This window comes from Muscardinus avellanarius, assembly GCF_963383645.1.
Source record: "Muscardinus avellanarius genome assembly, chromosome: 7".
Lineage (NCBI taxonomy): Eukaryota > Metazoa > Chordata > Mammalia > Rodentia > Gliridae > Muscardinus > Muscardinus avellanarius.
Genome location: NC_137793.1, coordinates 110019175 through 110046517, shown reverse-complemented (window position 1 = coordinate 110046517; position 27343 = coordinate 110019175). Strand labels below are relative to the sequence as shown.

General features: G+C 38.4%; 1 protein-coding gene across 1 annotated transcript in view; it reads left to right on the top strand.

Moving 5' to 3' along the window:
* Window positions 1–27343, top strand: part of PAPPA2 (pappalysin 2) — a gene marked incomplete at both ends in the record, with an annotated part of 252769 nt that overhangs the window by 131317 nt on the left and 94109 nt on the right. The window contains 3 exons of the mRNA XM_080698352.1: window positions 543–689; window positions 21594–21729; window positions 21919–22135. Of these exons, the coding sequence (XP_080554478.1) occupies window positions 543–689; window positions 21594–21729; window positions 21919–22135 (500 nt within the window). The remainder of the gene's footprint in view (window positions 1–542; window positions 690–21593; window positions 21730–21918; window positions 22136–27343) is intronic.

Below are 27343 nucleotides of genomic sequence, written 5' to 3'. Positions count from 1 at the left end.
TCCCTCTTGGGATTGGTCAGTACTACACAGTTAGGACGTAAAACTATCATCCTAGCCAAGCACAGTGGTACATGCTTGTAATCCCAGTACTTGGGTGGCTGAGACAGGAGGATTGTAGGTTTGATACCAGCCTCAGCAACTTAGCAAGACCCTGTTTCAAAGTACAGAGGGGTTCAGCTGGGGATGTAGCTCAGGGGTAGAATGAATGCCCTTGGGGTCAATCCCTAGTTACACACACACACACACACACACACACACACACACACACACTAAATTATTCTGGGTGCCAGTACTATGTTAGGGGCATAATCCCTGGGCTGAGGGTACACTCAGAGTTGTCCTGTGCTCTTTCCTAACCTGAAATTTATATCTTGAGGCTAACAGAGAACACTGAGAAATTCATCTACCTGGAGAAAAGTGTTTCTGCCAATAATGAGATCGTTAGGCACATGGCGAGAGCTTTTATCACGTGCTGGAGAGTTTCACTGCCTTTCCTTATCTCTGGCCTTGCACACTTAACTTTTGGTTGAATTGCATTGCAGATTTGCACCCCATACCATCCAGACTTGCTCAAGCCACATTCCCTTACTGGCTGGTTTCCCTGTGTCGCCAGTGGAAAGAGACCTCGGGAGAAAGGGCGTGAGAAGCCAGAAAGCAGCCCAGAGAAGGGGGATGAGGTTTGGCTTAAAGTAAGTGACCCAAAGTCAAGGTAGGTATGTGTGTATATGCGTGTGTGCATACATACACATGTGAATACTCCTGTCTGTGTAAAACTGCATTTGAATGGTTTAACAAGAAATTTCCTTTTGCTTTCGCAAAGATTTTATATCTTGAAGTTATCTTCACCTCTCTTTTTATCAGAATTTTCTTTTCTTAGTATACTTTAATTGGTACATTGTGGTCTCACAGCATAATATAGTTCAAGGTGATAGGGTATACATTCACAGAGAAATTGGTGAGACTTCCCCCAGACTCCCGCCCCGCTTCCCCCCAAGACATGATACTGAGCTCAGCACTAGTAATTTCTCCTATGTACATACATGAATGGATAATGTAATTATTATTAGCGCATTGTAATTATACAGCACAGTGATGCTCCACGTTCCATATATGTTAGTGAGATCAGTAATGATCCCTTCATATATGGACTCAACATTAGTTAAACTGTTTCTTTCATTAGAGCCCCTTGAGTTTTGTATTTCTATATGCATAATCATTTAATCAAAATAACACGCACAGAAAAGTGCAGAAATAATAAATTCACTTCTTAATGAATTTTTACAAAGTGAACATCGCCTCTAACCACCATACATATCGAGAAATGGGGCAATAGCATCACCCTCCACAAGGCTTTTTCTGCCTTTATCTCTTATTATATATCACGGAGGAATCCACCATTTTTAATTCTATCACCATCAATTTTTTTCCTACTTTTAAAACTATTTGAAATCTTTAAAATATCTACTCCTCATGTCTGTTTCTTTCTTTCTTTCTTTCTTTTTTTTTTTTTGGTGGTACTGGGGTTCCTGGAAGCCCTTGTACCTCGGGCTACACTCCCAGACCTATTTTATATTATTTTATTTTTGTGCTTTTTTTTTGGTGGTACTGGGGTTCCTGGAAGCCCTTCTACCTCCAGGCTATACTCCTAGACCTATTTTTACATTTTTATTTGGAAACAGGGTCTCCTAAGCCATCGCATGCGGCTGGCTTTGAACCTGCGCGATCCTCCTGTCTCTGCCTCCCAAGTGCGGGGATTACAAGCGTGCGCCACCATGCCCGGCTTCTCATGTCTGTTTCTAATCAACATGACATTTGTGGGGTTCAATACTTACTGCTTTTTCCTTCATCAAAGTGTTCATTTACATTGCAGTTCAGCATCCCAATATATAGATATTCAATATATTTTACCATTTTGATACTAATATTTTTGATTATGTTGATATATTGAATATTTGGATTACTTACACTTTTCCCAATTTTTGACTATTCTAAGTTATTTTGCTATAAGTATTTCTATATATTTGTTTTGATGAACATGTGTCAACTGTTGGATAGATTTGGAACTCATAGACCATTAATAGTCTGGCTTTGGTAGATGTGCCCAAATAATTTTCCACAGTACTGTAGTGATTTATACTCTCAGAAGAGGTGTATGAGTGTTTCACCAGTATTTGGCATTTTAAATTTAATTGTAACCCTTTCTTGCGTACATAAAGGTATTCCTCTGGGATTTCAATTTGTATTGTGTGGTTAATAAGATTGAGAGCCTTTACCTATATAGTTGCCATTTATATATCCATTCTTTTTATATTGTGAAGGGCATACTCAGGTCTTTTTGTCAATTTTCTATGGGCTAAGTGTCATTTTCTTTTGTATTTAGATAATATCTTTGTGAATTTCTGAATATAAATCTATATTTTAATCCTTTGAGATTTGTTGAACCTTGAATTATGGATCTTCTCGTGGACAATATTAGTGACTTACATATATTTGTGAAAGGACTATGTAATCTATAACTGTTGTATATTATATCTATATATATATTTGCTAAGTTAAGTGTTTCTATCATGTTTTCGATTATTTTCAATATTTTCTATAATTTTTATATATGTGTATATATTTCACAATATTTATATTTACTATACACATTAATATTTGTTTCCTCAATATTTTGTGTCCTGTTTCCTTCAGTTCCTGAGAGATATGTGTTAAAATCTCCCACTGTAACCTTGGATTTGTCTGTTTCTCTCCCTGTTTTTCTTTGCTCCAATTTCATCTTCATTGCTTTTAATCATCCATTTTATTTGTTGTCGTGCGGTTTATCGCTGGGAACAAGGAGGCAACACAGAGACATGTTTTTGTCTTTGTGTAACACAACTGATACCCAGTGACCAATCAGTGACAGAGACCGAAAGAATTGATGTGATTGGTCAGCAGTCATGATTCATATCTGCTATGTATGAAGTGATTTGGGGGTTGAAAAGCTAGCAGCAAAGTTTGTATTTTATACAATTGCAATTAGTATATTGTGCTAGTTGAATTATTAATTGCAATGTTGAGAGACTGGCTTTCGTTAAGTAAGTTAGTATTACTGTTCTTTGTGGACATGGAAACTGTAAATTTGGTACTGACAGTATGTAATTTAAGAATTTCCATATTTTCCTGGTGAATTATCTCTGTTCACTAAAAAAAATCTCTTTATTTCAAGTAATATACATTTAATTTTTTATATATTCTTACTTTCTTTGAAACTCTTCACCTTATAGTCTATTAAAAATTAATCACAATCACTTTTAAAATCTGTCTGACAGCACTCAATATCTTAGTGACCTGAGTTCTGTTCACATTAACTATCTTTTCTCTAAGATTTTATTATTTTGGTTCTGTCATACCAAATAATATTTTAATTGACGACTAAAGACCAAATACAATGTAGAGGTTCTGGTTATTAATACCTGCCTTTCTTAAATTTTTTATTTGTGCGTTGTAGTCACACATCTTAATGGGGTACAAGATGGTGGAGACATACCTGCACATGTCACTCATTTAGCCCTTCCCCAATTCCCACCCTATTACTTCTTTCCTCGCTCCTCATGTTTGCCTTACTGATTGACTTTGATATGTTTGTGAATGTACATTACATGCATTAGGGAATTTCTCTCTCTCTTAAGATGATTTTATATGAATAAATGTAGAAATAATCACCTTAATCCAGTAAGTAATTAAGAAGACTCAAGTTTGTGCTCTTGTACTTGAGAACCCTAATATGCCTAAAGTTGTTTTTCCTTCTAGCTCTTCAGAGGCCTCCACCTAAAGCTTGAACTGGGCTTCCACTTTGATAGCCCCTGAGGTGCAATTTCTACTTCTTTAGCAGTATGTGTCTGATTTTAGACATTATTTTTTACTTCATGTATATATATTTTATGAATATTCATCTCAGGGTCATTTGTTCTGCTATAAGCTACTCCATTGTAGCTGGTAACAGAAATTTCCAATTGGAATTCTATAAATGAATGCCCATTGGCTACTTAATATATTTTAGGTTTGTACTATATTCTTAGAAGTGATTCAGGAGAATACCTCTTGAGGACTATTGAAAGTTATGTTAGTATATAAAATATATTAAGAAAAATACCGCCGGGCGTGGTGGCGCACGCTTGTAATCCCAGGAAGGCTGAGACCAGAGGATCGCGGTTCACAGACAGCCTCAGCTACTTAGTGAGGCCCTCTGCAACTCAGTGAGACCCAGTTTCAAAATAAAGAAGAAAAAATAGGGCAGGGGGTGTAGCTCGGAGGTCGAATGCCCCTGGGTTCCACCCCCAGACCCGCAAAAAAAAAAAAAGAAAAAAGAAAAATACTGATATCATAAGTACATATCTAAGACCAAATCAATTAGGGAGTTTTTTTTTTAAGTAAGCTACTTAGGCGTTTTTAAAATACTTTTACTGATGCATTATAGTCTCACACCATAATATAGTTCACAGTGATAGTGACATACATGCACACAGCACTTGGGCTTTTCCCTGGCCCCCTCCCGACTTCTCCCTTTCCTATACTGGACACTGAACTTGGCATTGAGAATTTCACATATACACATAACATCAGTGGAAGTGTTTCCTTCATTAATCTCTCCCTTCCCCTCAACACCTCCATGCCTCTCCTGGTTTCTCTCCCATTATAAAGTCCCCCTTTATATTCCAATTAACCTGAATATGAGAGAAAACACATGACTCTTCACTTTGTGTGACTGGCTACTCTCACTTAACACAATCTTCTCCATGCCCACCCATTTTCATAAAAATGGCATAGTTTGTTCTTTATTACTGACTAGAATTCCATTGTGTTTCTACTCCATAGTTTTACAATTTATTCATCTGTTTTTGGACACCTCTGTTAGTTCCATTAGGTGCTTATTTTAAGTCTTCTGATGTCTACAGAATTTCTACCCTTTAATTATTCATTTTGGTATAATTTAATGTTGATTTGATAGACAAATATGTTTTGTATGCAGTGGATCAGAGACAAATTTATTGCACAAGTGAGAAGCAACAGTACTGGAAAACATGAGTCTTGAAAAATATCTTTCCAAAATTTTTCATTTACTAAAGTGCTACTTGTCCAACAAAAATTCAGTAATTTTAGCCCATATTTACTGAGGTAGCATTCTCTTAGTTTTCCTTATTTTCCTCCAATCTTAAGCCAATAGACCAAGAATGTAAGAATTTTTCTTACATAGCATAAGGCGTAGATTCTTTTCATTATTTAAAGTAATAGGCACATTTTAAAGCATTTCATGGTTTACAAACTACATTGTCTCATGCACTTTTTAGTTTGATCCTTATAGGAGTTTTATAGAGGAGGAAATTAAGAACCAAAGACTCAAAGAGACCCAGAGGGAAATGCTTCAATTTATGTGCATACATGATCCTCTCATTCTAAAACCCAGCACAATGTATAATCACAATGCACCAAATAAAAGTAGAAAAAAGGAAAGAGCCAGGCGTGGTGGCACACGCTTGTAATCCTAGTACTTGGGACAATGAAACAGGAGGATCTCAGGTTTGCGGCCAGCCTCAGCTACTTAATGAGGCCCTCTGCAACTTGGCGAGACCCTGTTTCAAAATAAAGAATAAAAATTGGGGTAGGGGGCATAGCTCCGGGGTAGAACATCCCTGGGTTCAATCCATAGTACCAAAAAATTAAAAGGAAAATATTCAAAATATTTTTTCTACATCACTCAAGGAAAAAATGGTAAACATGAAGCTCAGATCTGTGCTTCTTTAATCCGTTTACTTCTCTACAGTATTTCTTCTCATTCAATAAGCATTCATTAAACACCTGCAATATATGAAACCCAGAACTAAGCACTGGAGATAGACAGGGGGATCTGACAGGAGCAAGACAATCAATGTGGGATTGAAAGGAAAGGCCCCCTGTCTTCTTCTGGATTTCTTCTACATTCTCGCGTCTAGTTCTCAGGATTTATTAAGCACCCAACTGCAAACTCTAGGAGCAGTGGAGGGTAGAGAAGAAATAAAAACAAGGTATGATTTCTTCCCCCCAAAAGTGCTTTGAATTCAAGTAATACAGACAACAAATACAGCAATTTGAGAAGCAGATATCAATAACTACTTGTTTGGTTCCCAGGGAACCAATCACCATATGCAAAATCATATGTTCATGTTTATTTTCATGGTTTTCCTAAAATGCCTCACCCAGGCTGGACTGGTTAGCAATTCTAACAGAAACCATCACATGCTCGCAGTATTTTACATACCAGGGTCCTCCACATCAGTTACAAATTATGGACCACTGCCCGGAAATCCTTGCTACATAAACCCTGAAGCCTGTGAACCATAATATCTCTCCTTTTTTTTTTTTTGTTTGAGTTTAACTAGCCAAACACTGAGTATGAATTTTTAAGAGAAAATGCAACACATGTTTAATTGATTGGATTTCTAACATGAGAAACCCTAACACCATGCAAGGGGAAAAAACACATTTATTGAAATTTACTTTGTCTGAACATTTTATTATTCATTCTTATACCAAGTCTCAATGCTTTTCCTCATTCAAAAAGTGATTATCTTTTTGTGTGTGTGTGTGTGTGTGTGTGTGTGTGGTACTGAGGGTGGAACCCAGGGCCTTTTCTACCTCTGGGCTATACTCCCAGACCTATTATACTTTATTTGGAAACAGGGTCTCACTAAGTAGCTGAGGCTGGCTTTGAACCTGTGTGATCCTCCTGTCTCAGCCTCCTAAGCACAGGGATTACAAGCCTGTGCCACCACGCTCGGCTCAAAAATGATTATCTTAAAACTCAAAGATGCTAAGCATTTTATATAACATGGTTAATAGAGATGACAGCATTAAAATTAAAACCCAGTTTATTTCAAAGCTCATTGTCTCTTCTCTATGTAAGCGTTAGAATTAATATTTTCTGTGAAAAGCCAGATAAAAAATGCTCTAAGGCTTGCAGGTCATACAGTCTGTTTCACAGCTACTTTGTACTTCTGTCCCTGTGAAAATAGACTAAAATGAGGTAAAGAGGGACATTTAATAAGGGCAAGTGATCAATTTAGCAGAAGACATAAAAATCTTGTGATAAAATAAACAGTCTAAAAATTAAAATTTCAACATAAGTGAATCAAGAAGTAATTTTGATTGGTTTACCTCCAAAAATGAAAATAAATGAGTTAAAAATAAAAATCTAATGGAGAAAAAGTGATATTGATTTATTTTCTTGTTTATGAACTGCTTCTCCCAACTAAAATGGAAGCTGAATTGAAGCAGGATAACTTTATGTTTTTTAATTCTTAGTGTATTACCATTACTTATTATAGCCACTGGCACTTGGTTGTGGTTCTATACAATTTTGAGTGAATGAATGAATAAATGAATGAATGAAGTGGTTATAATAAAAAAAAATCTAATGGATAAAGCCAAATTCACAATCGTAGCTGGATACTTTTGCAACTCTCTCTTAGTAATTGATAAAATAAGTGGACAAATAAAATTAGAACACATATGTAAAATCTCAAAATAATGATTAAATATCTTGACCTAATTGACATTTGAGAAAACACTATACTTAATTGTAGAATGTACATAGTACACTCACCAAGGTAGAACATATATAAATGTCTCAATAATTGTATAATGCCCACCAAGTGCTCTGTGCATGCATGCCATTGTCAACATGTTTTATGTTATTACAAGAGACGATTGCATCAAAAAGAACATAAAATAAATTTATAACAATTGGGAATATATATAGTGCTTTCCTTGAACTCAGTAATACTGAATTAGAAATGAATAACAGCATATCTGAAGATGCCTCATTTTTTGTAATTAAACAATACATTTCTAGATAATAATGAGTCAAAAAATTTAAAAAGAGAGCATTTTGAACAGAATAATAATGAAACAACTTATGAAAATTTCTGAACAAAATTAAAGTAAAAAATTACAGAAAACCTTTGCCTTTTAGATATCTGTACAATATTTAGAAAATATAAAATAAATAATATGGTTTTCCCAAAAGTAATTAGAGAAAGATCAACTTAAAACTAAAGTAAAAGTAAAACAAAGCAGCAAAGAAGAACAGAAATGGGTGAAATAGAAAAAAAAAAACTACATTATAACCACTATTAGAAATAGGAGCCAGTGAATTTAGACTCTGTGTGTGTGTGTACATGTGTGTGTGTGTGTGTGTGTGTGTGTGTGTGTGTGTGTGTATGTGTGTGGCTGGAGATTGAATCCGGAGTTATTAGCAATGAGGTATACTGTATAACCCTCATATATGTATGTCATTTGAAACAGGGTCTCACTAGGTTACTGAGATTCTTATTCATTGCTGAGACTGACTGACCTTGATCCTCTTGCCTCAGCTTCCCAAGTGCTGGGATTACACACATGCACTGCCCCACCCAGCTCTAAACTTTTAATTTTATACACCATGGGATCTAAAAGAACTTAAATATAAAATATGAGAGAAATAAAATTTTATTCTCTCATAAACTGAGTTAACATTTGAAAAGAGAGAAGAACAAACTGAAATTACTTCACTTGGTATCATAGTTTAGTACAAAGTTTAAACAAAAACAAATGTGCCTCTGATCTTAAACAACTATCAATAAAGGAAATAAAGGCATAAGAAACTAAAAGGCAGATCAATATGTGGGACTGCGTTAAACTGAAGGGCTTCTGTACAGCAAAGGAAACCATCAAGAACCTAAGCAGAGAGCCAACAGAATGGGAGAAAATTTTTGACAACTATTTCCCTGACAGAAGGCTAGTATCCAGAGTTTACAGAGAACTCAAAAAACACACAACCAAAAAAATAACTCAGTCAAAAAATGGGCAAGTGAAATAAATAGACACTTCATGAAAGAAGAAATTCAAATGGCCAATAAATGTATGAAAAAATGTTCAAACTCACTAGCAATCAGAGAGATACAAATCAAAACTACCCTGAGATTTCACCTAACTTCAATTAGAATGGCAATCATTCAAAACACAAACAACAACAAATGCTGGCGAGGATGTGGAGAAATGGGAACTCTAATACATTGTTGGTGGGATTGCAAATTAGTACAATCACTTTGGAAAACAGTATGGAGGATCCTCAGAAGAATGGGACCAATCCTACCATATAACACAGCAATACCACTTCTGAGTATCCACTCAAAACAATGGAAACCTAACTACCAAACTAGTGCATGTGTATCTATGTTCATAGCTGTACAGTTCACAATAGCCAAACTAGGGAACCAGCCAAGATATTAATCAACCAATGAATGGATTAAAAAACTATGGAATATATACATAGTGGAATTTTACTCAGCCGTAAAAAACAAAATCTTGTCATTTACAGGGAAATTGGTGGAACTGGAGAACATTATCTTAAGTGAGATTAGTCAGTCACAAAAAATAAGAAATCAGATGTTATCCCTAATATGCAGAAGCCAGGGAGAAAAAGGGTCATAGGAGGAACTCTAGACAAGGAAGGGAAAACCATAGATGCACAGATAGGGTGACCTAACTGAGGGGGATGGAGGGGAAGAAAGGAAAATTTCCTAATGTACATGATGTACATTCACAAACATATCAAAGTCTATCACTAAGTCAAAGATGAGAAGGAGGGGGGAGTGAGGAGGGAATGGGGTGGGAATTGGGGAAGAGCTAAATGAATGATGTGTTCATGTCTACCATCTTATACTCCATTAAGATGTATGACTACAATGCACCAATAAAAATTTTTAAAAATTGCCACACTTACAGCAGCATTAACAATAGTTCAAATAATCAGGATCAAGTCTCAAAAGAAATTTGAAAGATCTATATGAAGAAATGCTATATATAGAGAAAACTGGTTCTGTATAAAAAGATTCTCACATGAATGTCAGTTCTCCTCAAATCTTTTCCTTTCCCCTTCTCCTTCTTTTCCTTTGTATTCCCCTCCCCTCCCTCCCTCCCTCCTTTCCTTCCTTCCTTCCTTCCTTCCTTCCTTCCTTCCTTCCTTCCTTCCACTGGGAATTGGACCCAGGGGTGTTGTACTTCTGAGCACAACCCCAGTCCCATTTTATTTTTGGCTTTTGAAACAGGGTCTCGCTAGGTTGGTAGGAGTCTGCTAGTTGATGGAGCTGTCCTCAAACCTACAATTATCCTGTCCCAGCCTCTTTAGTACTAGGATTACAGGTGTGCACCACCTCATCTGGCCAGTTCTCCTCAAATCTTTGAGTTTCATATAATTCCAAGAAAAAATTCCAACATTTTTAAAGCATTACAAATCTTATTTTAATGGTTTTTAAACAAATTTTTAATTGAATATAAATGGTATACATTTAAACTATATTTGGTGCCCTCTCCCCCCACCCCCATTTTTCCTTCCCCCCTCCCACCAATGGTTGTCCAGGTTAACCATTTCATATTCATAATTTTATACATATTCAGATGTAGACCCTCATTAATCAAGATCAGCCTTTCTCCTCTCCTATCTTTCCATTCAAACTTTGCTACTATTTCCCCTCCATTATCTGGAGTCCCACTGGTATCCTCTGTGTTTCCTAGTTTGAGCATATTAGAAGAAACATATGTACCTTCTCCTTCTGTGCTTGGCTGATCTCACTTAACATAATGTTCTCCAGGGCTTTCCATTTTCTTGCAAATGATATAATTTTGTTCTTCTTTATGGCTGAATAGAATTCCATTGTGTGTATTTCCCAAACTTTTGCTATCCATTCGTCTGTTGATGGAGACCTGGGTTGGTTCCATATTTTGGTTATTACGAATTGTGCTGCTATGAACATAGGTATGCATATGTTGCTGTAGTTCTCTGAATTCAACCCCTTTGGAAAGATACCCAGGAGTGGTATAGCTGGATCATATGGTGGATCTATTCCCACCTTTCTTAGGAATCTCCACACAGATCTCCATAGTGGCTGAACTAGTTTGCATTCCCACCAACAGTGTAAAAGAGTTCCTCTTTCCCCACATCCTCGCCAGCATTTGTTGTTATTTGATTTCTTTATGCTTGCCACTCTGACTGGGGTTAGATGGAATCTCAGTGTAGTTTTGATTTACATCTCCCTGATGGCCAGTGATGTAGAACATCTTTTCATGTATCTACTGGCCCTTTGTATCTCTTCTTTTGTGAAGTGTCTATTCAATTCATTTGCCCATTTCTTGATTGGGTTGTTTGTTTTGCTAGTGTAGAGTCTTTTGAGCTCTTTGTATATTCTAGATATTAGCCCCCTATCAGAATGGTGGCTGGTAAAGATCTTTTCCCATTCTGTAGGCTTCCTCTTTAGGTTATTGATAGTTTCCTTTGATGAGAAGAAACTTTTTAGTTTGATGTTATCCCACTTGTTTATTCTTGCTTTAATTTCCTGAGCTTTGGAGGTTTTGTTGAGAAAGTTACTGCCTGTGCCAATATGTTGTAGTGTTGAACCTATGCTCTCCTCTACTAACTTCACAGTCTCAGGTCTAATTTCTAAGTCTTTGACCCATCTTGAGTTGATTCCTGTGCATGTGAGATATAGGGGTTTAGATTTTAATGTTTTTAATGGAGATTCTGAAAAAATTAAGTCATGGAAGCCTTGTCTGGTCAAATATCAAAAGATATCATGAAGTTATAGAATTAGAATATTAAGAGTACCAGATGGACCAATGGAACAAGGAAATCCAGGAATACACACAAAGATAAAGACATTTTGAAGACTTCAGAATGGACTTCAATGTAATCATTCTAAGATAACATGGATAGTGTTCCTATTTTTACATATTGTTAACTGAACCAGATGATCTTACTACATGATCTAAATTTAATCAATCTAAGGACAACAAAATAATTTCTTATTTTTCCCTTTGTATTTTTTTCCTGACTACTGAAGTAGAGCATTATTTTTCTGATCAATGGGGTAAAGTAATAATTATCGAACATTTAGTGTTCTTTTTCTTTTTAGTGGTAATCTAGACAAATTTATCATTTTTGCTATGATCACAAAGGTATTTTCCATTATCTTATGATAGTTTTATAGTTTTTGCTTTTAAGCTTTAGCCTTTAATATACTTGAAATTTATTTTTGTGTATAGCACATGATAGAGATCCACTTTTTAAAAAGTGTGATAAACTACCTCTTCTAACACCACCCATTACTGTGTCCACTCTTGTCTTGATGATTTATGGTGCTACATTGATTATATACCAAATCCTGGAAAATAGCTGAGTCTGCTTTTAGATTCTGTATTGTGTTACACTAGTCTTTTCTCCTGTTCCTTATTAGCAAAGGACTGTTTTTATTACTATAAAACTTACTATGAAAACATACCTGGTAGGACATGTTCCTCTTCTACTTTTTGTATATCCTTTTCAAAACTGAAGTAGCTATTCTTTATTCATGGATACTTATTTTCTATGTAAATTTTACTCTAAGAGGTCATCTCTTCTCTCTCTTGAAAAACATGCTTATACCTATGTTCTGCACTTAACCACTTGATTTGCAGCAATTGATAGGACATGTGATTGTTTTCCTTTGATTCATTATTATGTTGAGTGCTAGATATTTTTAGATAACAGACCATTTTTGCTCTTGTGGTGTCATCTTAGATGTTATTACATTCGTATTTTAGGTGTGTTATTATATCTCATGGGCTAATTGTTTTGCTTGTATTCATATGTCCATCTCATCTGCATATTCCTCATTTGGATATTCAGATTAGTGAAGCTTCATATATTGGCTGTGCCCTTTTTATTCCTTTCTATTTCTGGAAATCACTTGTACACAATAGGGATTATCCATTTCTTCAAAATTTGGCATAACTTGCCTATAAACTCAATTGGTTTTGGGTTTATTTGAAGGAATATTGATAATTGCCTTTAAATTATTTTTTGTCATTAATATATTTTTTTAATTTCTTTTCCAATGTTGGTTTACTGGATGTTTCTGGAAATTTAGTAACTTCATATATTTGAATATCGTGCTGAGAGCTATCTTTTGTAACCTTTTAACTCTATTAATCTGTATTTATCCCTTTCTTTATAGTGTGCTCCTGAACTTTCATTTCCTTTTTATCTTTCTTGATTACACTAATGTATTTGTCTAGATTCTTAGTGTCTTCAAAGAACAACTTTTAGTGTTGTTAATTTTACTTTTTGTTCTAGTTCTGTATTTCATTCATTTCTACTTGTTTCTTTTTTCTTATTTCTCTACACTGACATTGATAGCCTTTTTCTAGATTGTTGTGTTGAATGTGTGGCTAATTTATCTTTGGTTTTCTGTGATTTTCCCTTCTAAATGCTACTTTAATTGTGCCCCATAAACTTCAACATACAGAACTTTCATCATTTGATTCCAAGTATTTTGTAATAACTTAATTTCTTTTAAAAAACCTTGGATTTTTAATAGTATTTTTCAGAACACAACAATGTTTTATTTGTGCCAGCTACATTATTTGAGGGTGCTTCTCTCTCCCTCTCTCTCTCTCTCTCTCTCTCTCTCTCTCTCTCCCTATATTTTATTATGAAACACTTAAATGCTGAGTGTTTACTCACTCAGGAGCTAAGAATCAGCCCATAATAAAAATATGTGTTCTGCATTAGCTCATCAAAAAGTGCCCACCACTCTTACTAGTTTTCTTTGTATATATTCATTTACAGTCACAGGCATCTACAAAAGCCTTTCCTCCATTCCTTTTTTCTTGATTTGTGTCCTCTGGTTCTCTGTAATTTTTCTTTTCCCTCTTCATTGTTTGTTTTTCTTGTTTCCATTGTTTTTTGATTTGATGCATTTTACTTTTTTTAAGTTACTGACAAATAAAACTCGCATATGTTGACATGTATGTATCTTTATACATTGTGAAATGTTCACCACACTTCAGCATGCACAAGTACATTTTTATATCTTTCCAGCATTGGTTGCAGAAAAGAATAGAACATCCAGTTAAATGTGAATGTCAGATAAACAGCAAATGATAGTTTGGTATAAATATTTCCATGTAACATTTGGGCATACTAATACTAAAGAAAATTATTATTTATCAGATATTTACATTTAAGTGAACATCCTGCTTTTGGGTTGTTTTTGTTAAATCTGGCGACAATTCTAATGTTTTTCTTTCATCAGTCAGATGCTGATCATTTATTCAGAAAGGACTCCAAACATCTAGGCAGCTGTCCAGCTTTCATAATTTAGCAGAAGAGAAAAGGCGCATGGGTAGCGGCACTAAGTCCAATCACTACTTTGGATTTTTTTTTTCAGAAAGTTGGAAAAACCATTTATTGGAGGGTCTTCCATGCAATCGTAGCAGTTTTAGTTATCTGAATTTTCAGTCTGATATAAAAATACATTAGCAGATGGTTTAGAAATTGGAAGGAAAAAAACAATATTGTAAACCCTACTTTTTTAACATTAACCAGTCAAGTAGCCTTATATAAGTCATATTATCTCCTTGGGTTCTAGTTGTTGTTATTTATGAGTTTCTTTCAAATGAGATGTTTGGAGTAGATGACTCCTTCCATCTTTGCATTAAGTTTATGCTCGATAGCAAAATTTTAAAAGAAGATAATAAATATGATGAATAACAGTATTACAGTGTTAGACTACTAACCGCGAAGGGCAGGGGCAATAAGATCTATTGATACATTCAAATCCTTGTTACTCGAAATGTGGGTGTCACCAGAAAGCTTGTTAGCATGCAGGCTCTCAGCTCCGCTCACTCATGGTCTGCCTGTCAGCAAGATCTGCAGGTGATTTGTATACATGTTCAAGTTTGAGAAAGGCTGCTTGAGAGGATTCTGATCTCAGCCTTCAGTGAAATAATTGATGTTAAAATTATTCACAATCGCCTCTAATTCATCAAGTGGAAATGCAGTTAGGTACTGGATTTTCTGTTTAATAGGGCAGAAATTTTTTCTAAAATGCATTGGAATTATTTCTGTATGCAGGATGAAATTTCTAAGAAGTTCTTGTGTTTCAAAAGACAATCATCTGTTGTTAGGAACAATGCCATTTGTGGATCCCTGCATTGCCTGGGATTTCTTTTTTCTTTTTTCTTTCTCTCTCTCTCTTTTTTTTTTTTTTTTTTTTTTTTGTGGTACTGGGGTTCCTGGAAGCCCTTCTGCCTCCGGGCTACACGCCCATGGGCTACACTCTCAAACCTATTTTATACTTTTTTATGTGGAAACAGGGTCGCTTAAGCCAGCAAGACTGGCTTCGAACCTGCGCGATCCTCCTGTCTCTGCCTCCCAAGTGCGGGGATTACAAGCGTGCGCCACCACGCCCGGCATTGCCTGGGATTTCTGAAAAAGTAAAGGTGACTACATGTATGTGATTTTTTTTTAATTTCGATCAAAAAACTAGGCGAGTACACTTAAAGAGGAATTCCACGTCACAGTGGTTGAGCAGTTTATTCCCATAGGAACAAATTTGTTTCCCTCTTTTCTGGCTATTGCTGCTAATTTAACTTTTTTTTTTTAATTGATCTTACATGGAAGGTTTCAGTGGTCCCAAACACGGCAACTTCACAGCTATCCAGTTATTTTGCTCCATGACTAATTGGGAGGGCCATATTTTTCACGCAGAATAGATACTTGCCCCTCTGGGTGATGCTCTCGTTCTCCCCTTGCTTGGCCATCCTTGTTCCTACAGGATCTGCTCCAGCTGTACTCCATAACGTTTCATTTGGGGGCTTTGTCTAAATGAGGTTTCTCTAGGGATCAGAATGTGAGATGAATATTTGCATGCAGAGAGTTTATTGAGGAACCCCTCCCTCCTCTAGGAAATCAACATTTGTGGTTTAGAGAAAATATGAGGTTTGCGGTTTGCATGGGAGTGGGGTGGGTGCAGGTATCAGCACCCCACAGGGAGTTGGGATGGCCTTTCAGAATTATCCCACCCTGTCCACCACCCACTCCTACCCTAGTCCTATTGGACATGGGCTGCCCACCCCGGCCCTCTCTAGGAAAGTGGTATGACTTTGCCCAAAGAAGCCATTTTCTCTAGAGGGCAATTTCCAGAAAGAGACTTTGCTGTGAGCAGAATACCACAGTCAGGGGGTGTGATGGCACAGCACAGCATCCACTACGGATTGGTGTCTGTCCTACCCAGACCCTCTTTCTGAGCGCCATAGTCATCTCTAAGAGAGTCTCTGAAGGCTCAGCGTTGGCATCTAAAATTGTGGATTGAGGAAATGCTCTTAGAAGGAAGTGAGTCAGTTATCCATTTTGATCCAAGCCTCTTCCGCTGACTTGCCAAGTCACACATTTTTGAATGTCTGCCCTTGGACAGCAGGGGCCGTAAGAGTGGTTCCCACCTCATTCCACAGAGTGACAAGTTGTTCTCATTCTTCCACAAATAAAGAACCACATAAACTTAGGATATCGATGGCCTTACCTGTACCATGGAAGAAGAATGCAGGAAATCAGTGGGTCTTTGACCAATACCAAAAGTGTGGGAAACTAAATATTGAAAAGGCCATAGCCCATCAAACCAGGCACAAACTCCTACTGCCCTTTTCAACTCATATCCTCAAGTACAGAGACAAGCAGGGCAATTCAGGCAAGTGGTTAGCTGCTAACACCCTTCCTCCATGAATTAGATTTGGAACTCCAGGAAAGATCCTTTGGGATGTTGGGAGTTAATCTCTGCCTTGTCAAAATTTCTAAAGTCTATACAGATCATGATACTCTTCAGTTGAGCTATGCCCAAACTGGTGAAATTGTCAATATTTGATAAGTTTATACCATGTGGTTTAGCCAAAAATACATATACTCTTATTCTGATTTCTGTTGACTATAATTAGCTACAGATGGCTTTTAAAGGAATCTCTTCAGGTCCTTAAATTTGTCTAAGGTTTTTATGGCTTATAACTTCATTTTTTTTTTTTTTGGAAGGGAGAGGTCCCAAAGGTCAATACATTTTCTAAGGAATCTATGATTTCCTGCTCACCTCAAATTAAAGACATCAGTGTTGTCAAAAGAATATAGAACTCAAAGTGAGAAAGCCCAAAGTCCTGGGAAATCCTTGTTTCTACTCTCATACTCAAACCTTTGTATCCTGAAGATACTTATAGCTCAAAACTCTCAACTAAGAATAAAAGTCCAAGGAGCCTGGTGGAGCCTCCAGCAAGGCTCTATAATCCTGCTATACAAACAGAAGGCCATGCCTGCCTACTTTCTCCTGGCCCCAGGCCTGCCTTCTCCCTCTGGAATCAGGAAGTATGGTAGATGAATAAAAATGGAAAGGCGCAGAAAAACAACAACCCAGTAACTAACCAAAAGCATTTTAAAACCTCAGAGAAGATTCTTTTCAAGTTTGTGGTATAGTTGCAGGGTCTACTCTCCAGTGACTACCGCAAAGGCTGACCTGGAAGTTGAAATGCTTGGCTTGAACATACTGAGTGTGTCATGCCCAGCAGGCAGACTGGAGAGGGAATTCTCAAGTCCAAACAGCTCTGCACTAGAGAGAGAGTCTTGTAAGCCTTCCCTTTACCAGTGATCAACAGTTATACTGGGGAATTGGTCTATAGTCTTTGATTGAAAAAGCAACTTGGTGTGTAGAGCTGACTTCCCCCAGTCTGTTGATCATTCTCTCCGTCCATAATACATCTGTCATATTTATTTATCTATCTACCTATCATCTATCTATCTATCTATCTATCTATCATAATCATCATTTGTAATTATCAGCTGTAATGTGTGTGTGTGGGGGGGGGTACTGGGGACTGAACCCAGGAACATTCTACCTCTGATGTACAGCCCTAGCCCTTTTTAAAAAATGTTGTTGTTTTGAAACAGGCACTTTCTAGGTTACTGAGTCTTGCTAATTTGTTGAGGCTGCCCTCAAACCTTTGATTCTCCTGTCTCAGCCTCCCACGTACTGGGATTACAAGCATACACTACCATGCTAGGTTTACGTGTACCTTGTTATCTATCTCTGTCAGCATCAATAATCTATTTGCTCTGTTTCCTCTCTGTTTTAAAGTTCTTTATAATGGGCTCACTGGGTTAATTTCAGTGGTCATCCCTTCATCTAGGTGTCATTCTTTAGACTTGAGGGTCGCTTGCCTTACTGAGAGACCTCATCTCCTCTCCGATATCTAGCTACAGTTTGTCTTCCTTGGAAGTGACATGTTCAAATTAATTTTATGTTGCGCATGTAACACATGAGTGCAATTTCCTGGTTAAAGCAAATGATAAAGTGTTCCAGATGAAACAAGTGATTTTCTTGACTTTCAGATGTTCTGCTTACCTGGGCACATCTCAGATCTGAGTAGTCTCTGAGGTTCTTCAGATGAGCTTTGTCCTGGATAATCACAGAGTTGATGAGAGCAGAGCAGTGTCACTCTCAGTGGTGAAGGTGGCATGAAGGAAGAACAGTAGAGCTGCCTGCTGCCACCTGCCTGTCATGCCAAAGAACAGAAAATCCACTATTGTTTCAAGTAAAGTAAAAATAGTCCAGGATATTATACATGTTAAAATAGCTTTGACTTGAATTGTAAAATATCTTTGAATAAGGAACTCATTTCTAATTGTCTAATTATACTTACTGTCAATTCTAGAAGTTTCTGTCTCTATGCCTAGCAAAAGTAGATTTTTAATAAACACATTAAACTGAGTTATCTAAAATATCTATTAAGGGAATTATATATAAAATGTATTTTAGGGATCTCATTTAATAATTATTTAAATATAAAACACCAATAACCTCAAATATTGACAGTTTATGTGGAATTGGAGCCTGGAGTAGTGATTCACATTTCTACATGCTAATTGGAAATAACACATATAACATATTTAGGCCCATAACTTCCAGAAAATTATTTTCTATATTTTAAAAGGTAAAATTGTACATTTAACTTTAAAATTCTATACTTTTACCTTTCTTCCTGCAGTATAAACTAGATAAAAGGCTATTCATTGGGAAATAAGATTGATTCAATATTGATTGAGTCTTTAAAACACTGTTCTTTGTGAAATCTCTTACATGATTTTATTTTATTGTTCTAGTAACACCGACATAGGTATCTATCTTTATCAGCTGTAAAAAAGAGGAACCCGAGGCACAGACAGGAGGAAAAGATCACTCAGATTTACCCAGCAAGCAAAATTTAATCCAAGAGCCAAGTGGAGGGCTGTTACCTGCTCAACTCTCCTTCTGGTCTACCTGGTTCCTCTTCCTCTTGCCGAGCTTGATGATACACATATGCATGCTTTCAGACCACTCTGGGCTCTGGAGATTCAGACTACTTTCAACTTTGAAGATTCAGTAGTTGTGAGAGTGAATGTACACTTTTTTTGTGCTTCTAGTTGCTGTTGCGGAACATACTTGGGGTTGGGGTGAGAATAAAATGTAGGGCTATCTTTTCTTTCCCACTGTGAGAGAAACTGTCTAGGACTCCACATCCCATAGCTGGACCAAGCCCTTGTCTCTTCGCCTTGTGTAGCTCGACGTTCCTCTGCTTGTGTGTCCTTTGTAGTTTCACCTGTGGTTTTCCTACTGAGGTCATGGCCTGGAAATCCTGCTGCAGCCTCTTTCCACAAATCAGGGCACAGAGACGTAGCCAGGAGAAGCAGGCTTCAGGTTCCAAAGCAATTTGGTATTCAAAGAGCTACGGAACAAAGGGGCATATTGCTAGAAATGCAAAACGGGCTGGAGGCTTTGGGCATGGGTCTTCTGGACAGAGAGGCACGCACTGTAAGGCCTACCTCTGCTAACTAGTTTCAGGTGGGTGGGATCTATGATGGCGCCCAGCGTAAGCTGGAAAGACTGAGCTGCTCTGTTCCCTGTCAGAGCCACCCCAAGCTGCAGGTGTGAGGCCTGTTGAGGTAAAGCCACCAGGAGCTTGTTTGCACTCCGTCTGTTCCTGGCACAGGAAATGACCCAGAACTTTCTTCCAAATCTCAGGTCTCTTTTGTGGTGTATAAAAGAAGAGGTTATAGGAGTTCCCAGGAGGCTTTGATGTCATTTGCTGTTGGGGTCCAGAGCCTTGGGTCAGGCTTTGTTTCCTTAGGATGTTTCATGCCCAGCCCTTACCCAGTGTGGGCCAGAGGGCTTGGTACTAGAAACTCTAACCTATGGGTCTACATGTTTCTTAAGTTATGAAGGAATATTTATTACTTCAAAGAGGAGAAATGAAAAGGGGAGTAGGACACTGTAAAAGAGAGTGCGGTTGGTCTTTCCCTCAAAGGAGGAGAGGAAAAAGGGACAGCTGTGTTGTCTTGACCACTGCAAATCATAAAACCACCCTAACTCAGCGAGCAATGCAAATGGACTCCAGAAACACACTGCCAGGACTCAGGAAACACCAGTCTGCGGACGAGAAAGAATTCTCATTAAAATGGAAAACATGTTTTACTCTTAGGCTCCCACTTGTGAGGAGGTTCCTACTGCCACATGCTATGCCCTGCTTTTACCCAGAGAACAAACTTCCTGAGGCTGCATCACCCTTTATACCTCCTAAAAAGCCAGAGAAATGCACGCATCACTCAGCCAGGTCCAGATTCTAATAGAATCACACCCATGTTCCAGCAGGGAAAATGAGGGGTTAGTCTCAAGAGACATTAGAAGTAATCGAGCTATTGGAAATAAAGCAAAAGTCAAGTTACTGTGGGAAATAAGCACTGAACTTTGAGCAGTAACTTGTAGAAGGGCTTTGTTTCTTTGGACCTCTAAGATTCTTTCTATTATAAGATGGCAGAGGTGATGCGTCTCTGTAATCCCAGTACATGGGAAGCTGAGACAGGAGGATCACAGACTTGAGGCTGGCATCCACTTAGTGAAACCCTCAGTAACTTAGACCCTATAAATAAATAAAAAGGGTTAAGGATGTATCACAGAGATAGAATGCCCTTGGGTTCAATCCCCAGTCATGTCATACACACACACACACACACACGAGAGAGAGATGAAAATTTCATGCTTTATTCTCGAAGTCTGTTGTAGTGTTGATCAACAGAACCATATAGAAATATTCCTTATGAATAAGAAAATCATCCTATGTCTATGTTGGCTTGTAGACAGGGACAGGGTATATTAGTGTGAGCCACCAGGGAAACTGCATGGGAATAAGCAATTTGTTGGTTTTAATCTCAGAAAAGACTCTTTCTGGGTCACATGCTGAGTTAGAGGTTCGAGAATGTGGAAAAGTAGATAGGATAACCAGACATGGCTGTTCAGAACACAGGGTATTTCATAAGTTGGCTTGCTAACTTAGATATCGGCATCATGACCATTTTGTCCACTTTTCTCATTTTCCTGGTTACCTGGTGGCTTCTTGTCTCTTCAAGGCTGTCTTTGAGTGATCTTTTGGAGCAATGCAAAGAAAGACAGACCCAAAGTAACCAAGGAAACAATTGTGGGAAGCAGTTACTGAAAAAAAAAAAAAAAGACAGGTTGCTCAGTAGCTGAAAATGTTCTTTCCATCTCTTCTTGACATTTGGTGTGACCTGGTATGTAGATTTTTCTCATTTGGGAAGGAGAAGGAGTCTCTGACTCTATACGTGCTGAGCTCTCTAGAAAGACTAGACATAGTCCTGCATGTGTCTCGATTGTCTCTGGAAATAATGTGTACATACCTGTGCTTATGCCTAGGTATGTTTCAATAGACCAGGAGTTGCTACAGCAATTTTCATTTTTTTGACGTCTGATGGCCTGGCCCCCGGGGAGCATCAGAGGCCAACAGTCACCCTGTACCTGACTGATGCCAGGGGAAGCAACCACTCTCTTGGTGAGTCTTGATGGCTCTGCCTTTAGAGCTACTAAATAAAAATCCAGTGGGCCCAGGAGTCAGCTTGAGGCCTGTCTCCAAGGGCTTGGGATCCTGCCTATATCACATGGCTATTGAAGGGATAAAATGAAGAAATATGGTGCCAGGTAAATGGATTAAGACATTATTCATCTTGTTGTTTCTCTTCAGGAACCTATGAACTGTCGTGTCAACATAACCCACTGGTTGTCAATGTGACACATCATGCCCATTTCCTCTCCCACCCCACCACCTCGGTGCTGCTGAATTTCTCATCCCCACTGGTGGGCATCTCAGCGGTGGCTCTGAGGACATCCTCTCACACTGGTCCTTCAGCCCCCCATAACTGCGCTCCAGAGCAGGATGAGCCGAGTGATCAGGGACAGAGGTATGGCATCCCCTTTGTTTCTTCTCCCTTTTTTCTTGTGGTTGTGATGCACTGCCATCATTTAGATACAGAGTGCTGTGTATACATTGGCCACTTAATCATTAACTGAAAAAAAAAGATCTGAGAACTGCTAAAAGATCCTAGGGAGCAAGCAAATAATTTATAAAGGCACACTTGGGTTTTATACTTTGCTTCTTGCCTTAGTGAGCAAAATTGTGTAAATATTTAACATCTTGACAAGGTCTTAACATCTTTTTTGCATACAAAGCCACTGACTTCGAATCAACATTGTGAGATAAACTGCCAAAAAGTTCTCTGCCAAAAACTCAATGTTCTCTAAACAGTGTATAATTTTCCACTCGTTCCCACCTGGACAGCATAGACGGCAAGTTTAACAATGAATTGCTAATGTATGTCATGTAATCACTTGGGGTTACATATGGAAATAGGAGACATATTAGCTACATGTATCTTCCTGTGGACACCTGTGACTGTCATCATGTAGACAGATGTGGGTCCCTGGTTTTCCCCAGCTACAAGAGAGACTATACCTCACAGTGCTGGTGTGCCCAGGGTTGAGTAGGAAGCTCTCCAAACTCAATGACCTACACTGCTTTGGATTAGAACCTTCTACTGATGATCAAGTTTAGTGAGTGGAACTAAAGGTAAAGGGTTCACTCCCTCAGGCATATAGGTAAAGTCATCTTCTTATTGTTAGACGATGGGGACCCTATTCACAAACCTCGAGTCCAGGTAGTCCTCAACCACCGGAGGTGAGATTACCTACTATTGCTAGGTGATGAAAGACCCTATTCACAAACCTAGGGTTCCACTGAGGAGAAAGTCTAACACTACTATGCCCCTCTGAGGTATACCAGAAACCCGCCGTGAGAGGACTAGGGAGGAGAAAGTACCAGTAGAGAGTATATTAATTATCTATTGCCATGTAGAAAACTATACCAGAATGTAGTGGTTTCATACAGTACAGTTTCTGTGGGTGATGACTCTAGATACAGCTAAGTTGAGTGTCTCCTGCTCATGGTCTCTTGTGAGGGTACGATGGTCCTGGAGAGCAGTTCCGCCATGGCTCCAGAGGGAGCCAGATGATTCACTTCCCAGCTCACCTGTGTGGCTTCTGGCAGGCCTCCAAAGATCTGCATCCAGGCTCACTCACATAGGTACTGCCAGTGGGCATGCTCACATAGGTGTAGGCTTATCCATGAGTGGTCTGAGTGTCTTAGACTCACTTGGCAGCTAATGATCCAAGAGAGAAACTGTGAGCTCTAGAGGGGGAATGCACAGTAGACTGCCCCAGAGGGGAGCCGTGGCATTTTTATAACATGGGGCTATGACAACTCATCATTTCTAGCATATTCTATTCATTAGAAATGAGTCAATGATCTTAGCCAATACTCAAAGGGAGGGACCTGCATAAAGATATGAATCACGAGGACCATTTCAGAGGTGATCTACCATAGGCAGTAGTAGCAGTTTATGTTAATTGAATATCTACTATGTACCAGGTGTTTTCTAAGCACTGGGACAAAACAAACTGCATGGGGCAGGCTCTGCACCCTAGACCATGTAACCTTAGCTCTTTCATCTGCAATTTTAAGTTGTCTTGCTGAGAAAGCACCTTCAAACATTAACACAAGAATGTGGACTATTATTTTAAGTAAACTTTGATTGGTGTGCTGTAATTATACATCATGAGGTTCAGAATGATAGGTGCATGCACGTGCCCAGCACTGGTGTGTTTCCCTCTGGATCCACCCCACTCCCTCCCCTCCCTCCTACGTGTTACTGAGATGGGTATTGATAATTTTGCATACACACATAGCATTATTTGAACTGTTCCCGTCATTAAGTTTTTCCCCAACCCCCATGTTCCCTCAACCCCTCCCTGACTCCACTGGACTCTCTCCTACTTCATCTGAAGTCCCTTTTAAGGAATGGCGACTCTAACGGTATCATCGCCTATTAGAATTGTTGCCTCTTCCTCGTGCCTTTTCCAGTCATTTTCTGGGCAGGCTCTCCCTCTGACTGCAGCCTTCAGGAGTTCCTGCAGGTCCCTGAGCGTGTTCTTGATAAACTTTGCACACAATGTCCTACTTTCTTGAACGCCTCCCAGGCCTTCCTCATTTCAACTCACATCATCTTCCTGAAGTCCTGGCAAGTTCCATCCTGTTTCCATAGGACATTGTACTTATCCTGGACTCTACAAAAGCAGCCTTCACACTGGGCAGTAGCTGTTTATTTCCTTGTTGTTCTTTTCCATTAAACTCTGGACTCCCTATGTTGGGAGTTCTACTTGGTATCTCTCAGTACTTAGCTAGGTAGGGGGAGAGGAGGGCTGGGCACATAGTTGGTACCAGAAACTGTGTGCTGAATGACAGTTGCTGAGTGTGTCTTTCAAATGCTCCATGGACTAGAAGTGAACAACCTCAAAGACAAAGGAGAACTCACAGCCTCTTTAGACACAAGGGGCAAGAATTGCCCTTGCCATCGTAGCTGTGAAATTTCAAAAAGGAGTTGATTAATTGTGATCACCGCCTCTAGGTCTCTATTTATTTCATGTAGCACTGTGGGGAAAAAACAAGTTTTGTATGTATGCATGCAAACCAGTGGAAATGGAATATGATTCTCCAGTTTACACAGAGTATATCTGGAATGCATAAGCATTTCCAGACCGCATGTGACTGACAGGAGCCATGCAAATTGGCTTTTCCTTTTCAGCCAGCAGATTGGTGCAATACAGTAAATTTTATACACAGAGAACCTAATAAATCTCATATAGTTTGGTCTTGGATATATCTGAAAGTTGAACCCTTATGTACTAGAGACTGAACCCAGTGGCATTCTGCCCCAGCTCTTTTTATTTTTATTTTTTTATTTTTTATGTTGAAACAAGGTTTTACTAAGTTGCTGAGGCTGGTCTTGAACCTGTGCTCCTCTTGTCTCAGACTCCCAAGTACTGTGATTGTAGGTGTGCACAACCATGCCTAGATCCTAATGTAGTTGTTTTCTTATACTTTTATTGGTGTGTTATAGTCTCACATCATAATGAAGTTCATAGTGATGGTGGCATGGCAGTACTTGGTGGGCTTTCTCCTGGCTCCCTTCCCATTTCCCCCTTCCCCATACAGGGTATTGAGAGATTTACACTGGTATTCTCTCATGTGTACATAATGTCAATGGAAGTAATTCCTTCAATGATTCCTTACATACTTTAAAAAATAGAAGTCTTTTTGCAGCCTTATATAAATCACAATTGAATATATAAATATACCATAATATGAAACCCTCAAATTTCTGGGCATAGGGGTAGGTATTTCTAGCTACCTCTTTCTTACCTACCCCTTATGACCAGAATTCCATTAATACATGGACAGAGGAGAGCTAACAGATGCCTGGCAATAGAAGATGTGCCACCAACTTTGTATTAAACTCTTAACAACCATTGGCTGGTACCTCCTGCAACACCCCATCTTTAATCAACCGGACTGGCTCACAGAATCTCAACTGAAAGCCAGTAAATAAAAGTGTGGCTCTCTGGTGGTGTTCATGATCTTTTTCTTGAATAAATAATTTCTCCCTGCTTCCCACTCATACTGATAATACAGAGATATACGAAAGCTCTTATCAAAATCAAAACTTAAGTCTGGTCCTGAGAATCTATATGGATTCCCTCTTGACTACAAAAATATATTGGAGTTAAACTAAGAAACATTATCAGAAACCAAAGCATATATTTGTTGTTCTGAAAAATAAAAACAACTAAGGAATGGAGCCAGAGTTAAAAGAAAGAGAGAAACAGGTAATATTTCCATATTCTTTTTCCTCCTTTGTTTTTGTTTTTAGGTGAACAGTGGTACCATTTATTTAGATGGGAAGTCTGTGTTATAGCCAAATCCCAAAAGAAGACCATGATGTTAAGTTTGAATCGTTTTGAATGTTTTGTGTTGACCAGGCATCCAAGTCAGAGAATTTGCTAGATAGTTGTCAGTGTGATTCTGACCTCAGATACAATCTAGAGTGGATACAATGAAGAAAGAGGTCCTTAGAAGTAGATTCGACCATGTGGAGGTTTAGAAGAAATGGAGGATGAAAGGACAGAAGGACAGAAGGGAAGGGAAGGGAGCAGAAGGGAGCAGCCCTTTGGCCTCAATGTGTCTATTACTATGCTTCCCATTCTGTTAGTTGCCTAGTTTATGACCTGTTGAGTTTAGTCTACTGATCATGAATACCTTAGTCTTGAAAATTAAGGTTAGTTTTGATGGCCAACAGATCTCAGCAAGAGATCAAATCATTCTTACTCTCCAACTGTTTTCAGCTGTACCTATTTTAGGAAAGGTTCTAGCATAACCTGCCTCAGCATCAGGAACACAGATCTATAGCTCTCCTAGGACTGTGTTGATGGCTTTGGGAAGTAGAAGCCATTTGTTGCTGTTGTTGTTGCTGATAATGGAATGAGATATGGAGTATACCTGAGGGGAAAAAAACAAGCACTAATATGTTAATTTACCTAAATGAGTGGATTAGCTCTTAGAGAATCAGGACATTAATTATTTTTTACTTTAGAAATTCACAAGGTCAGACCTAGATGAGTTTTATCAGTAGATAAGAATTGCTGGTGAACATGCAGTTCCTCCTAAAGTGGGATTTTGTTCTTCCAGTCATGTGGATACATTGGGACAGTGAGTTGTATCTTCTCTGACCAAGTCGGTAGCCTAGCCCTAGGATTCCTGTGCAGGATTTCTGGAGATGGAATACAGCATCTCCTTTCTTGGACATGGGCTGATGACAATGGTTGGGACTTTGGACTGCTCTTCTCCTCACAATATCTACACTTCCCTTCCATTTGCTTAGATTTCTCTGTGTACTTGCTCCAGTAAGAGCAAGAATGTTGTCTTTTTCAAGTTTTCCTTGTATTTCAAACTTGCTTACTTGCTTTTTGTTGCTGTGTGTGTGTGTGTGTGTGTGTGTGTGTGTGTGTGTGTGTTTTAGTACCGGGGATTATGGGCATTCTACCTCTGAGCTACACCCTTGGCCCTATTTTTTATTTATTTATTTATTTATTTATTTATTTATTTATTTATTTATTTGAAATAGGATCTCACTCAATTGCTGAGGGTGAATTAAATTGCTGAATCTGGTGATAAACCTGCAATCCTCCTGTCTCATCCTCCCAAGTACTAGGATTACAGA